The following is a 14,884-nucleotide window of genomic DNA, read 5'->3' on the forward strand; positions in this document are numbered from 1 at the left end:
GGGTCTTTGAACAGTTCGCTTTTCCAGTTCTAGTCTTGGTTTTAGTCTATAGATTTTTCAATGGGTTTTAAGTCAGTTAATTTCCCAGGTCATTAAAACATGATTATCTCCATCTCTTGGATAAATTTCTTCAACTGTGAAATATGTGGCATGGTACAAAGTCAAGTTATCATTATCTAACACCAAGTATTCCATCTTCATTTGGAGATTTCTGTAATTCTGAAACAATTCTTAACATATCAATATGTTTATCAGAGCTCAATTTTTTTTCTTTCCATTTTTTTTTTTTTGGCTTTCATTTTTTTTTTCTAAGAAAAATTTTTCCCATGGTTACATGATTCATGTTCTTACTTTCCTCCCCAAACCCCCCCCCCCCCAGCTGATGTGCATTTCCATTGGTTTTGTAACAATCCAGGTATACATTAATCTTGATATTATTTTAAGAGTGCTCAAAAAAATGACTCTTGTATTACTTATGATTGATTTCTGTAACCTTGAGTTGAATTGAACCTCAACCTTGCCAAACTCCTAGCCCTTCCCTAAGGCTACACTCTGGAAGACTGGTCAGTTATCTCAGTCTCCTTGCCTTACCTTCAATTAATCAGCATTTGTATCAAGACCTTAGGCCTCATGGATTACTGATCTAGATGTTTGCTCTACCTGTTATTTCAGGTTCCAACAGTTTGTATCTCCTGATGATTACATATGTATCAGACCACTTGCCTCTCCCCTTCCCCCATACACCTTTGTAACCCCAATAAAAGTAGCTATATGGCAGTTGAGAAGGAAGCTCTTGACCATCAGAGCTCTGAACCATCTAAGCTCTTGACCATCAGAGCTTACTCGCTGTCTGTCTACCTTAACCCGAAACTTTCTATGTCTGCGTGTCTTTATTCTCGCCTTATGTTCTTTTTCCATTAGTTTTTAACCTGCTACCCATTTTCACTCAGTCTTTGGTTCCCCTTTCTGAGTGTCCAACCCACTAGGAATCTTTGTGGAGCTGCTGGACAGCTTCAGGTTTCTTCATGTGTCATCGATCAAGACCTATTTCCACACTATTATTGATAGCTGTACTAGGGTGGTCGTTTAGAGTTTACTTCCCCAATCATATCCGCATCAACCCATGTGTTCAAGCAGTTGTTTTTCTTCTGTGTTTCCACTCCTGTATTTCTTCCTCTGAATGTGGATAGCGTTCTTTTCCATAAATCCCTCAGAATTGTCCTAGAAACACTAGCAGTAGCAATTAGAGAAGAAAAAGAAATTGAAGGTATTAAAATAGGCAATGAGGAGACCAAGCTATCACTCTTTGCAGATGATATGATGGTCTACTTAAAGAATCCTAGAGAATCAATAAAAATCTAATAGAAATAATCAACAACTTTAGCAAAGTTGCAGGATACAAAATAAGTGTACATAAATCATTAGCTTAAAGAGGGGGCCAAAAGAAAGGAAATGCTCATCTGGCTGTCTGTTTCTAAGGCAATTCTTTTGGAAGTTTCATTTTATTGTATCCTACTCATTGTATTCATCAGATAAGGAATAATGTCCTGAAGCCCAGATAGAACATTTCAAGGCACCACCCCCCCACCCACCCACCCACCCCGTGCCATCTGGCCCTGGGGCGTAGTTTGCCCATCACTGCCCTAGACAATATAAAATACTTAGGAATTCATCTACCAAAACAAACACAGGAATTATACAAACACAACTACAAAACACTTTCCAAACAATTAAAACTAGATCTAAACAATTGAAAGAACATTGATTGCTCATGGGTAGGATGAGCTAACATAATAAAAATGACCATTCTACCCAAATTAATTTACTTATTTAGTGCCATACCTATCAAACTACCAAGAAACTTTTTTACAGAATTATAAAAAACTATAACAAAGTTCATTTGGAAGAACAAAAGATCAAGAATATCAAGGGAAATAATGAAAAAAAAAACGTGAAGGAAGGTGGCCTAGCAGTACCAGATATTAAGCTATACTGTAAAGCAGCAGTCATCAAAACAATATGGTACTGGCTAAGAGACAGAGAGGAGGATCAGTGGAATAGACTTGGGGTAAATGACATCAGCAAGACAGTGTATGATAAACCCAAAGAGCCCAACTTTTGGGACATGAATCCACTATTTGACAAAAACTGTTGGGAAATTTGGAAAACAATATGGGAGAGATTAGGCTTAGATCAACATCTCACACCCTACACCAAGATAAATTCAGAATGGGTGAATGACCTGAACATAAAGAGGGAAACTATAAATAAGTTAAGTGAACACAGAATAGTATACTTGTCAGATCTCTGGGAAAGGAAAGACTTTAAAACCAAGCAAGAGTTAGAGAAAATTACAAAATGTAAATTAAATGGTTTTGATTATATCAAGCTAAAAAGCTTTTGTACAAACAAAAACAATGTAGTCAAAATCAGAAGGGAAACAACAAATTCGGAAAAAATCTTTATAACAAAAAACTCTGACAGGGGTCCAATTACTCAAATATACAAGGAATTAAATCAATTGTATAAAAAATCAAGCCATTCCCCAATTGATAAATGGGCAAGAGACATGAATAGGCAATTTTCAGGTAAAGAAATCAAAAGTATCAATAAGCACATGAGAAAGTGTTCTAAATCTCTAATAATTAGAGAAATGCAAATCAAAACAACTCCGAGGTATCACCTCACACCTAGCAGATTGGCTAAAATGTTGGGTTTGTACCCCAAAGAGATCATAAATAAACAGACTTGTACGAAAATATTTATAGCTGCGCTTTTTGTGGTGGCAAAAAACTGGAAAAGGAGGGTATGCCCTTCAATTGAGGAATGGCTGAACAAATTGTGGTATATGCTGGTGATGGAATACTATTGTGCTAAAAGGAATAATAAACTAGAGGAATTCCAGGTGAACTGGAAAGACCTCCAGGAACTGATGCAGAGTGAAAGGAGCAGAGCCAGAAGAACATTGTACACAGAGTCTGATATACTGTGGTAAAATCGAATGCAATGGACTTCTGTACCAGCAGCAATGCAATGACCCAGGACAATTCTGAGGGATTATTTTTCTGGGCCTTGCTCTCTAGCCACTGAATTACGCAGCAGTCTTTATCTCCTTAATCCATTAATCTTTTTTAGCCACACCCCTTAACTACCCCATTTTGTGGGTCTGAATTCTCTCTATACCAGTGATGGGCAAACTACGGCCCTCCGGCCAGATATGGGCCCCCTGAAATGTTCTATCGGGGCTTCGGGACATTATTCCTAATCTGACAGATACAATGAGTAGGATACAATACAATGAAACTTTGTAAGAGTTGCCTTAGAAACAGACTGACAGATGAGCATTTCCTTTCCTTTGGCCCCCTCTTTAAAAAGTTTGTCCATCACTGCTCTATAGTATAATTCACCCAGGAATGAAGAGATAATTTTAAAAGCATCTATTAAGCATTCACTTTGTGTCAAGAATGATGATAAACTCTAGGGATACAAAAAAATGAAGATGATCCCTTTCCTCAGAAAGTTTACACTCTAGTGGAGAAAACACAGTTAGAATGGTGGCCTGAGAATATTTTGGTTTGAACATTAGCAGAAAGAGTCACTCAAGCTGTAGGGTAATAGATTCTGATAATGGTTCCAGAACTGGGAACTAGAACTGGAAACTGTCCAGAAAGGAATTGGAATCTGAATTGGTATTTGAAGGATTGTAGAGGAGGAGGGCGAGGGGACTTATCAAAACCAACCTGATAGACTGGACTGCATGGAAGGCTTTCCTGAGTCAAGGCCTTTGGAACCCCCAAGATGGAAGTACTTGAAGTGAAGAGGTGAAATCCTCCAGGGCATGATTTCTGGTCTGCATGATGGATAGCTAGGCATAATTTTACATTTTACTTTTTTACCAGTCTGCCATGAAACAGTTTTATAACAAAGGAATTTTAATTAAATAGCAATGTAAGTAAAGTTAATGATATAACAACTCTTCCTCCTCCCATACTCCTCCCCTCTCTCACATGAATACATGTACTTTCCAGAAAGGAGTTAGGATCTGAACTGGTGTTTGAATGATTTTAGGACTTGGAAAGGTGGAGCCAAAGAAATGGCCTCAGCAAAAGTATAGAAGCGGGAATAGATACAGACCCAGGAGGAGCCAAGTTCTGTTGATTTAACCTTCAACATCTCTTGAATATATCCCCCCCCCTCTTCTCTGGAACTGCAACTGCTCTAGCCCTCCTCACCTCACATTTGGACTATTGCAGCAGCCTTCTGGTGGGTCTGCCTGCCTCAAGTCTTTCCCCACTTCATCACATCCTTTATTCAGCTGTCAAATTGATCTTCCTTAAGTTCAGGTCTGACCATGTTACTCACCTGCTCACTAAATGTTAGTGGCTTCCTATTACCTCCAGGATCAAATATAAAATCTTTAAAGCCCTTAATAACTTGACCCCTCCTACCTTTCTAGTCTAATAACATTATACTGTCATTTCCCTCCACAGTCTGTCTCCCAATTGTGCTTTTCATTGGGTGTTCCCCAGAACTTGTCTTCACTCCTTCCTCATCTCTGCCTCTTGGCTTCTTTCAAGTGGCAACAAAAAAATTCATCTACAAGGAACTTCCATTGATTTTTTTTTTCTTTTTTTTTTTTTTAAAAGCAGAAGAGACATATTGATTTGCCTCTAATGATTTATTTTTTTTTTAAACCCTTGTACTTCGGTGTATTGTCTCATAGGTGGAAGATTGGTAAGGGTGGACAATGGGGGTCAAGTGACTTGCCCAGGGTCACACAGCTGGGAAGTGGCTGAGGCCGGGTTTGAACCTAGGACCTCCTGTCTCTAGGCCTGACTCTCACTCCACTGAGCTACCCAGCTGCCCCCTTCCATTGATTTTCCTTAATGTTAATGCCTCCGGTCTTTGGATTTTTCTCCCATTTTGTTTGTTTCCACCCTGTTCATACATAGTTGTTTGCATGTAGTCTCCCACAAGAGCTCAGGAATATGACCTCCTCAAGAGCAGGACTTTTCCCTCTCTTTGTATCCCCAGAGCTTATTGTACATGCTTCCCAAATGGTTTTGTTAACTGGCAGCATGTGTGGAGGATTTGTGGGAAATAAAGTTGAATTGGTAAGATGGCTTAAATGTCAGGGAAAGGATAATTTCAACAATTCCAAAAAAGACACTGGTTTTGGGTGGGAGGAGATGGATCTCTAGAAAGGTAAGTATCATGTTGACAGACATCCCATAAATTGGTAAAATTTACCAAATTCAACAACTGCCCATTGGACTAGATGCCTCTCGAACTCACTTAGCTCCAAACAGCTTTTCCCCCCAAACACTCCACTTCTGAATTTCCCCATTTCTGGAGGTGTGGACACTATCTTTCCATTCCTCCAAGTTTGCCACTTCTCACATATTCATTCCTCCTTTCTACTCACAGGCCCTCATTCCTTTTCATCTGACTATTGAAAAAAACCACTCTGCCTCAAGCCTTTCTCTTTTCAATTCTGTCTTCCACACAGCTGCCAAAGGAATCTTCCCAGAGTCCTCATATAATGGTGTCATTCCCCTCTTTCCTAAACTCCAGTGGCTCCCTTTTAACTCGAGGATCATATATAAGCTCCACTCCTTGGCATTCAGACTTCTTTCCCAACTTTATAATACATTATTCTTCTTCGCATATTCTGTGGTCCAGTCAGACTAGCCTCTCTGCCTCACAAAGGACAATCCATGTCCCATTCCTACCCCTCTACACTCCTTGTCCCTCACTCTGGTAACCTCCTTCTTTGCTTTCACCTCTTAGAATCTCTAGTTTCCTTCAAAACTCAGTTCATGCCCCTCCTTCTATGTGAGGAAGATTTCTGATCCCCTCCCCTCCCTCTGCAAAAAAATGTATAGGGGGCAGCTGGGTAGCTCAGTGGATTGAGAGCCAGGCCTAGAGACAGAAGGTCCTAGGTTCAAATCTGGCCTCAGACACTTCCCAGCTGTGTGACCCTGGGCAAGTCACTTGACCCCCATTGCCTACCCTTACTGCTCTTCTGCCTTGGAGCCAATACACAGTATTGACTCCAAGATGGAAGGTAAGGTTTTTTTTAAAAAAATGTATATAGGGGCAGCTGGGTAGCTCAGTGGAGTGAGAGCCAGGCCTGGAGACGGAAGGTCCTAGGTTCAAACCCGGCCTCAGCCACTTCCCAGCTGTGTGACCCTGGACAAGTCATTTGACCCCCATTGCCCACCCTTACCACTCTTCCACCTATGAGATAATACACCGAAGTTAAGGGTCCAAAAAAAAAAAAAATGTATATATACCTTGTATCGATTTTGTACCTACCTGTTGTTATGAATAAAGATTAATTTTTGAGACTTTATACAAAATTTATAACTATTTGTTATATTAGTAAAGAGAAAGAAATAGAAGAAACTTATACCAGCCTAACTTCCCAATGTCTCCAGCCATATGCTTCATCATTTCCTAGATTCCCCATGGGCCCTGGCCCATTTCACAAGTGGGGGCCAACGGACCCAGCTACCCATATGGTCCAGCCAGACAAATTGAGGCCAACCAAGGAGTGGGCTTGATTTCAGGAAGGGACCAGAGCCCAAGAGACCAAGTTCATGGGTTCCCAGTCCAGTGTGGTCTACGTATGGCTTACATAGATAAGGGCCAGCTCGCCATTGAAAGAGCACCTTTCACAAGCCCAAAAAATGGCAGAGAGAGAGCCCACTTCACACTCTGGCTTTTCAAGCTCAGTCTAAACCCTCCGCCAAGGTTCTCCAGTTGCCTTAGTCCCCGCATGTCACATCCTCTGGCTTGCAGGAAGCTCACCTGCCATGCTTGCAAATTAGGACACGTGACTCAGTGACCCCTGTTATGTAAGACTTCTGGGATCTGGTGGTCTCCCAGGTATTTAATTCACACACTCAATATGGGCCTGTTTGCCTCCTTCAATAGCTAGATGGTAAGCTTCCTCAGGACAGGGACTGATTCACATTTGTCTTTGTGTCCCCAGCAATTAGCACAGAGCCTGGAACATAGTAAACACTTAATAAACGGTCACTGAATGATTTTTTATTTAAGAACATTAATTTCCTTCCCCCATCCACCTCCAAGTAAAATATAAACTCTTTGAAGGCAAGGATTATTTAATGTTTCTCTTTGTATCCCCATCAAGCAGCACAGTGCCATGCATGTAGTAGTGAATTAAATTGAACTTTGAGACATGATTTGTTTTAAATTCTTATACTCTGTCTTAGAATCAATACTAAGTATCTCTTCCAAAGCAGAAGAGCAGTGAGGGCTAGGCTACTGGAGTTAAGTGACTTACCCAGAGTTACACAGCTAGGAAATGGCTAAGGCCAGATTTGAATCCAGCTTGTCCTGTCTCCAAGCTTGACTTTCTATCCACTGAGCTACCCAGTTGCCCCTTTGGGCCATGATTTAAAGGAGGTAGCAGATGTGATTTGGAGAATGTGGTAAGAGAAATTTTCATGCCATTTGGGATGTTTTGAGCAGGAGGGGTGCCCAGATAAATCTTTATGTATTAGTCCTTAACAGTGAGACAATTGGCTGTGTGGTCTGGCATTCTTGTGTAATTAGCACTTTCTTATATTTCAGGGTCTCCTCATGCTGTTGCAAAACCTACCTACGATACACTGGGGCAACGAAGAGATTGGCCTTCTCCTGGCAGAAGCATACAGACTGAAATACATGTTTGCTGATGCCCCCAATCACTACCGGCGATAGGTGCCGCCTCCAAGCGGAGACCCGGACTTTCCCCATCACTGATGGCAATCTAATCACTGTGGCAATTGTTTGAGCCCTTGGGCCCCAAGCCAGGAACCACTTCTACTGTACAAAGCTCCCATCACCCTAGGTCTCCACTTGTTGTGTGCCTGTGTGGCCGCTCCACGGCCCTGGATGTGTGTCTCCCAGACTCGCATCAGTATTCCCTGCTGTGTAGTGGGCTTACTTCCGGGAGAGGGTGAAAGAAAAGTGTGGGATTGTTTCCTGATTGTGCCCCCACGTTGCCCAGTTGTCTCTTGTTACCCTCTGGCTGCTCTTCAGACACAGCTTGATCTGACCACAGGTACAAATGCCTTATGTTGTTCAGCCACCTAATTTTCATCATTCTCTCCCCAACTCCACTTCCTCCAGCCTGTGCCCAGTGCTGGACAGCATTTTAGGACCATTCGTATCAGAGAAGAGACGCGTTGAGACATAGAGCGTTCCTGAGAGTATCTGGGAAACACAGTACATTTAAGGGCTGAGAACGTTTGTTTTTCCCTTTATTCACCCACATGTGTGCATGTGTGTCTGTATGTATGTGTGTCTGCGTTTGCGTGCATGTCTGTATTGGCATGTGTGCATACCCTCAGGGCAAGGTGTCCATTTGTGTCTAGACTAGCCCCACCATAACCAGCTGTGAATGACCCAAGTGAACCAGTATACAAGCAGCCCTTTAAAAGGGGGAGGTGGGGGTGGAAAGGGACTTTTTGCCTCCTCAGACCCTTTCTCCATCACGACACTCCTAGTCATTGTGTGTATATTGTGTTCTTATGTATATGGGTAAAGATGTACAATATATGTCCTCTTTGTAGCAGATATGATTTTATATTTATAATGTGCACCCATGTTTGAAGCCAATCTTGGTCCAGTGCAGTCAGTATTCTATCTGCTAGACTTGGGAGATAGAGATTTTTGCCTGCATACTAACACATTTGAGGATAAAAGGCTCCTCTCCAAGCAAAATGCCGAATACCAGGTTTGGTTTTGTTGGCCCACTTGTGGGAATGGCTTTTGAGGAAGGGCTATTCAGAGCCAGAGTGATTACAGGGGAGTAGGTTGTACTTCCTCTCACACCAGCCCCTGGACATGCGCTTGTTCTTTTATCAGATCCTCCCTATAGTTTTGGCCCTGCTCCTCATGCTCCTCTCCCATTAATTGAACCCCTCGAACTTCAGTGCCCTCCACAGACAGTGTCATAAACAGGAGAGGAAGCAAGATCCATGGGTTTTAACTCCTTCCTTTCCCTATGTATCTGGAGGGGATTTTTTTTCTTTTTTAATCTTAATTCTGCATGTTATTCCAAATGGAAACTGTGACTGTTCAGTGCCAAGGGGAGAGGGAGGTGTGGTGTGTGCCCTGGGTTTTCTGGCTCTTGTTCTCAAAAAGAGCTATGGGTTCACACGGCTCCCACCCCATCTCAGCCTCATCTCAAAATGGTACACTGTGGGGTTTTGGGGTGGTGAAAAGAACAGTGGTCCTTCTAAAAACCAAACAGTGTTCCCAGAAGATGACTCCCACAATCTTCATTGCCAATAAACTCTAACCACTCTGGTACCATGTTGTCTTCCTCATCTGGAGCTGTTTCTCAGGCATCCTTCATAGCCCTCTCTTCCCCCTTCCCATAGCTTGGGCACCTCAGGTGGTCCCTACCCAAAGGGAGGGGGCTTGTGATCCTTCCTCTGCTGGACTAATTAAAGAAAGACACTTGTGTTCCCAAGTGATGGTTTTATTTTTTTAGTTTTTATGTTTGTACGGGAAATTGTGGATAAAGTGAAAGAATTGTAAATAAATAGTGAATTTCCTCCTCCATTTGCTGACTTTTCATCCCCTGAGATCATGGAAACTTGTCTCCAGTTCTTGGGTTTTAACCATGTGAATAATAGTAAAATAAAAGGTAGAGGTCCATTTGGGGTCATAAGAGGAATCAGGAGATTCAGCAGGTACTTTGGGGCTTTAAACACGTTCACATAATCTTACTGACCTGGACAAGATATCTTCACAATTTTTTGCTAATTCTCTAAATCTGCAAAAAATGTTGCTACTGGGGCAGCGGGGTAGCTCAGTGGATTGAGAACCAGGCCTAGAGACAAGAGGTCCTAGGTTCAAATCCGGCCTCAGACACTTCCCAGCTGTGTGACCCTGGGCAAGTCACTTGACACCCATTGCCTATCCTTACCACTCTTCCACCTATAAGTCAATACACAGAAGTTAAGGGTTTAAAATGATAAAAAAAATACTAAAATAAAAAAAAAATGTTGCTACCCATTCCTCAATAGAGCTCTATTTAGTTTCTTATTAGTTACATATGTGTTATTATACTAATAACTTTGTACCTTACAAAGTTTACACAAGAGACACTTTAAAAAATAAGATAAAGATGAAATAACATTTGATCTCAAAACTGATAGGAGGCCACTGAAGTTTGATTTGAGAAGCAGCAGATTTAGGACTTCATCACTGTCAGCTATGTGAAAAAAGATATGGAACAAGATGGGGATTTGCGGTATGTAGACCAACAAGAGCTAGAAGGGACCTTAGACCTAAACCCAACCCCTTTGTTTTATAGGTAAGATTATATATGTATTATGTGTCTGAAGCAGGATTCAAAGTCATCTCCCTGACTCCTAAAATCCCAAAAAAGGATGGTGAGAGATGTAGAGATAAGAACGATAAGATTTAGCAACTGTATGTATATGGGATGGGAGAAAGCGAGGGATCAAAGAAAATGCTAAGATTGAGAACCTGGGTTAGGGATGGTAATGCCCTCAACAAAAATAGGGAAGTTCTAAAGAAGGATGGGTTTGGGGAGAAAGGTAATGAGTTTGGTTTTGGAGCTAATGAGTTTGAAATGCTTATAGGAATATCCAGTATAAATGTCCCTTAGGCCAGTGATGGGCAAACTTTTTAAAGGGGGCCAAAGGAAAGGGCTCATCTGTCATTGTTTCTAAGGCAACTCTTTTGAAGTTTCGTTGTATTGTTTCCTAATTTTATTCATCAGATTAGGAATAATGTGCTGCCAGATAGAACATTTCAGGGGGCTGCATCTGGCCCATGGGCCATAGTTTGCCCATCACTGCCTTAGGCAGTTCATGATGTGGGACTGAAACTTACATATCAGGAGAGATTAAAGCCAGATGTCCTGGATGCATGAAGTCACCTGCATGAAAAGATAATGGTTGTCGGTCAGTCTTGTCCACTTCTTTATGGCTTAATTTGGGTCATTCTTGGCAAAGATATTGAGTTAGTTTGCAGTTTCCTTTTCCAGCTCATTTTACAGATGAGGAATTGAGACAAACAGGGGTAAGTGGCCTGTTCAGAATCACATAACCAGTGTCTGAAGCTAGGTTTGAACTCAAGAAAACATATTTCTGACTCCCAGTCCATTTCATCACCCAGGTGCCCCCAGAGATGCTAATTAAAACCATGAAAACTGATGAAGGCAACCAGATGAGTGCATACAGAGAGAAGAGAAGGTTCAGGACAGAGCCTCCTATTATACTGATAGGAGGCATGATATGGATAAGGAGGACCCTGCAAAAGTGACTGAGGAGGAGACTTCAGACAGGTAGGAGAAAATAGTAGTGTCCATTCTCCTGAGAGGTTGTCACTATCTAGGAGAAGCAGGCAATCTGGAGTGCCAGTGCAGAAAGATGAAGAAAAGAATGAAAACAGAAGAGGGAGAGAGGATCAGATTTGGCAATTAAAGAGTTCAGTTTCAATTGAGTAAGGAAGGAGGAATAACAAGTAGGTTGAGAAATCAAAAGGAAAGTGGCCCCCTTCACAGAGTTTAGCCAGAAGATTCTTCATCAGATTTTTTTTCCCTAACAACCTCATGGAATATTCATAAAGTTGTTGGGTGTATTCCATCCACAATTACAGATAGTTATGGATCCTCAAATCCTTCTGGGAATATTTCCTTCTCTTTTGGGAATTACGATAGAACCACATTACAGTAGAAAGTGGGACTTTCCCATATGCAATATGGGGAAATTTGATGTCGAACTTTAGAACAACTATGGCATGCTAGGAATTTTTCCAGTGTACCATGGATATTCTAAGAGAAAAAAAAAAAGTGGCAGATGCTATCAAAGCTTCCAGGACTGGCCTGGAAACAGACTAGAGACTATATATGATTATTGTCTGGTGAGAACCAGCCTAGCTTATTTGGAGAGGCTCTTCAGATTAACCACAGGTTCATGTATTTTTGGCCAGATCAGCTTTAAAACATTCAAATCACAAACAGGTTGCTATCTGCACAAGTGGAAGGAGCACCTGCCCCAATGAAACTGTAGATCTTTGAAGTATATTGAAAACACCTAGTGTTTTCCTCTTTTGTATTTATATTTAGAGGATTATTCTTTGTAATACCAGTGAAGAGAATAATGAGCTCACTGTAATTTTCCTCATATCATTCATTGATGCTGTTTTTGTGCAGAAAGGTTTTCATAGAGATGGCTTTTCTGGCATCATCATAATAGCTCACATTTACTGTTGTGCTTACCAGGTGCCAAGCACTGTAAATACAATTATTATCTTATTTGATCCTCACAACCACCCTGGGAAGTAGGTGCTATTATTATCCCCATTTTATAGATGAAGAAACTGAGACCAAGGTTCAGTGACTTACCCAGGGTAATATAGCTATTATGTGTCTTAGGCTGGATTTGAACTCAGCTCTTCCTGACTCCAAGCTCAGTGCTCTATCCACTGCAACACCTCACTGCCCTGACATTTGGCTGTTTTTTATCTGTATTGATGATAGCAGGGTATGCATTCCAAATGAAAAGTGACTATCTTTTGACTTGCATTTTTTCCAGTTTGCCTGTTGAGTCTCTACAGTTACACTTCCATCAGCTCCTTTTTCATCCTTTTACTCACCTGTAGAGAGAGCTTCCTCCATGTTCCCTTTTCTCCAGAAGCTATCACAACCAAGTCCAGATAATAACAATTCCCTCTTATACAGCACTTTAAGATTTGTAAAGCACTTTATTGTCTCATTTGAGATCTATTTATTATCTCATTTGGGCCTCACAACAACCTTGTGAAGAAGGCAGTATTAGCCCCATTTTTTTCAGGCAGGGAAATGGGTTCAGAGAGGTCATTGATTTGCCTTAGAGTCCAGGGCACTATCCATTTCCCTCCACTGTACTTGACTCACCTTGGTACATGACTAGAGAACCAGAAGTGGAAAGCTATAAAACTTAAAGAATTAAAAGTTTGGCAGAGACTGATTCTTTCCAATTTCATATGTCTGATTTTCTTCTGTTGTCCAAGACAGAAGTTTTTTGATATCTCTATGGCTTTCCTGGACACCAGGTGGGCCGTGGTGAGGTCTTCTGAGAGGAAGAAGCCTTGTTTAGATGAGCGAATGGTTTATGGGCCAGTAAGATCAAAACAATGTCAGGGCTAATGTCATCCAACAACTGATTAAACTTCAACAAAGTCTCAATAAATATTAATCAGCTTTCCTATGTTCACGCCCTGTGCTAAACATTCAGAATACAAAAACAAAAATGACCATTATGAAGAACAAACGTGATTTGAAAGAAGAGATGTGAAAAGGCTCCCTCATCCTCTACCTTTGCAGAGATGGGAAAACCACCAGTGTTCGCTGCACATATTTTCCGACTTCTTTGATCATTGGTCAATTGTGCTGATTTTTTTCCTTCATCTTTTTTGTCTTTAAGTATATAATTTGTTGTAGGAAATCCTGGTCATGTAAAAAAGCCAAAACATCAATAAAAATTTGTTTGAAATAAATGAAATAGTCCCCACCCTCAAGGAACCAACATGTTATTGAGATACAACATGAATGAATAAATGAAAGAATGGATGGATGGATGGATGGATGACTAAATCTTTTCTTAATGCTTATTATGTGCAAAGTATTGTGCTAAGAACTAGGGAATCATAAAGAAAATTAAGACAGTCCTTGCTTTCAAGGAGCTTCCATTTTAATGGAAGAAATAGAACATGGAATGTTTTAGCTGCTAATTCAGATGGCAAAGATTCTTTAGTCCTTAGGGTACAGCAACAAAGCAGACTGGTAATTCCTCTTCTTTAATGTCATTTCTACCAATGAAAACATGCTAGTTTCCAATGTTGAATCATTTGGTAATGACAAGGACTTTATTTTCTGGGTCTTTATTAGCTTCAGTAACTGCAAGAGTGAACAGTTGCCAAACTGCGTCTCTCCAAGAGTCATTTCTTGAGATGATGGCTGAGGGTCATCTCTTGGGATAGAGACATTGCTATTAACAACAAGGCTCCTGAGTTCAGGGTGCTGGGTTGTCTTCTCTGGACTCTGTGGAGAGTGGAGGATGGTGGTTTGACTTGTTGGATACATGCTACTTGTTTCTCTTAGGGTGCCACATTGCTTTAGCTATCTTACTTGCCCTGTGTATGGAAGTAGTTGGCAGTGGGTGGAAGTGGCTGGCCCCCTCCAGGAGCTCCTTACCCAGGTGATGGTGGTGAGGGTCAGGCTGGAGGCAGGCTTTTGTAGTCTGAGTAATACTGACACTCACTGGCTCCTAAGTATATTCACCTATCAGTAGCTGTTGGTCGACAGTTGTTGCTGGTGGTGTTGAGGAAGGTGGGACCCCTTTTTCCCAATAATTTCTCCCTTGATGATAGCTAGGGTCATGAAGCAGCTCTGATGGTTTGAGTGGCATCTCTTTTCCTTCACTTGGCTTTTTGATTCAAGTCCTGTGGTCTCCATCAGAATCTGAGGGGAGATGGTGGTCAAGGTGATGGCGATGGTATGACTTGCCTGGAACTTACTGCCTCTTGCCTCTCTGAATCCATTATTTGGGTAACATATGATTGTGAATATATACACAAAGCAAATCAAGTATATGATATACACAAAGAATACAATGATGTAAATGAAAAGAAAAAAACCAAAATAATACAAAATGAACATTGCAAAATGAATAAAAAAAAAGAATAAACATGGCTCCAAAAAAAGAGATGAGAAGATACTCTCAACCCCCTCCATGGATGTGGTTCTTTGAACATATTTTCAGACTTTGATTTTTTTCAATGATCAGTTTCGATGGGCTTTGTCTCTTTTGTGTTTACCATCATTATATGGGCTTCTTCCCTGGGAGGA

At 41.1% G+C, this 14,884-nt stretch overlaps 1 protein-coding gene across 1 annotated transcript in view; it reads left to right on the top strand.

Moving 5' to 3' along the window:
* TBC1D22B (TBC1 domain family member 22B) overlaps positions 1-9,582 on the top strand; it is a 129,747-nt gene extending 120,165 nt beyond the window's left edge. Inside the window, exon 14 of the mRNA XM_044675296.1 lies at positions 7,603-9,582. Coding sequence (XP_044531231.1) covers positions 7,603-7,731 — 129 coding nt within the window. The 3' untranslated portion in view covers positions 7,732-9,582. The remainder of the gene's footprint in view (positions 1-7,602) is intronic.
* Positions 9,583-14,884: the final 5,302 nt, after the last annotated feature.

Source organism: Gracilinanus agilis, chromosome 4 (assembly GCF_016433145.1).
Source record: "Gracilinanus agilis isolate LMUSP501 chromosome 4, AgileGrace, whole genome shotgun sequence".
In the NCBI taxonomy this organism is placed as follows: Eukaryota; Metazoa; Chordata; class Mammalia; order Didelphimorphia; family Didelphidae; genus Gracilinanus; species Gracilinanus agilis.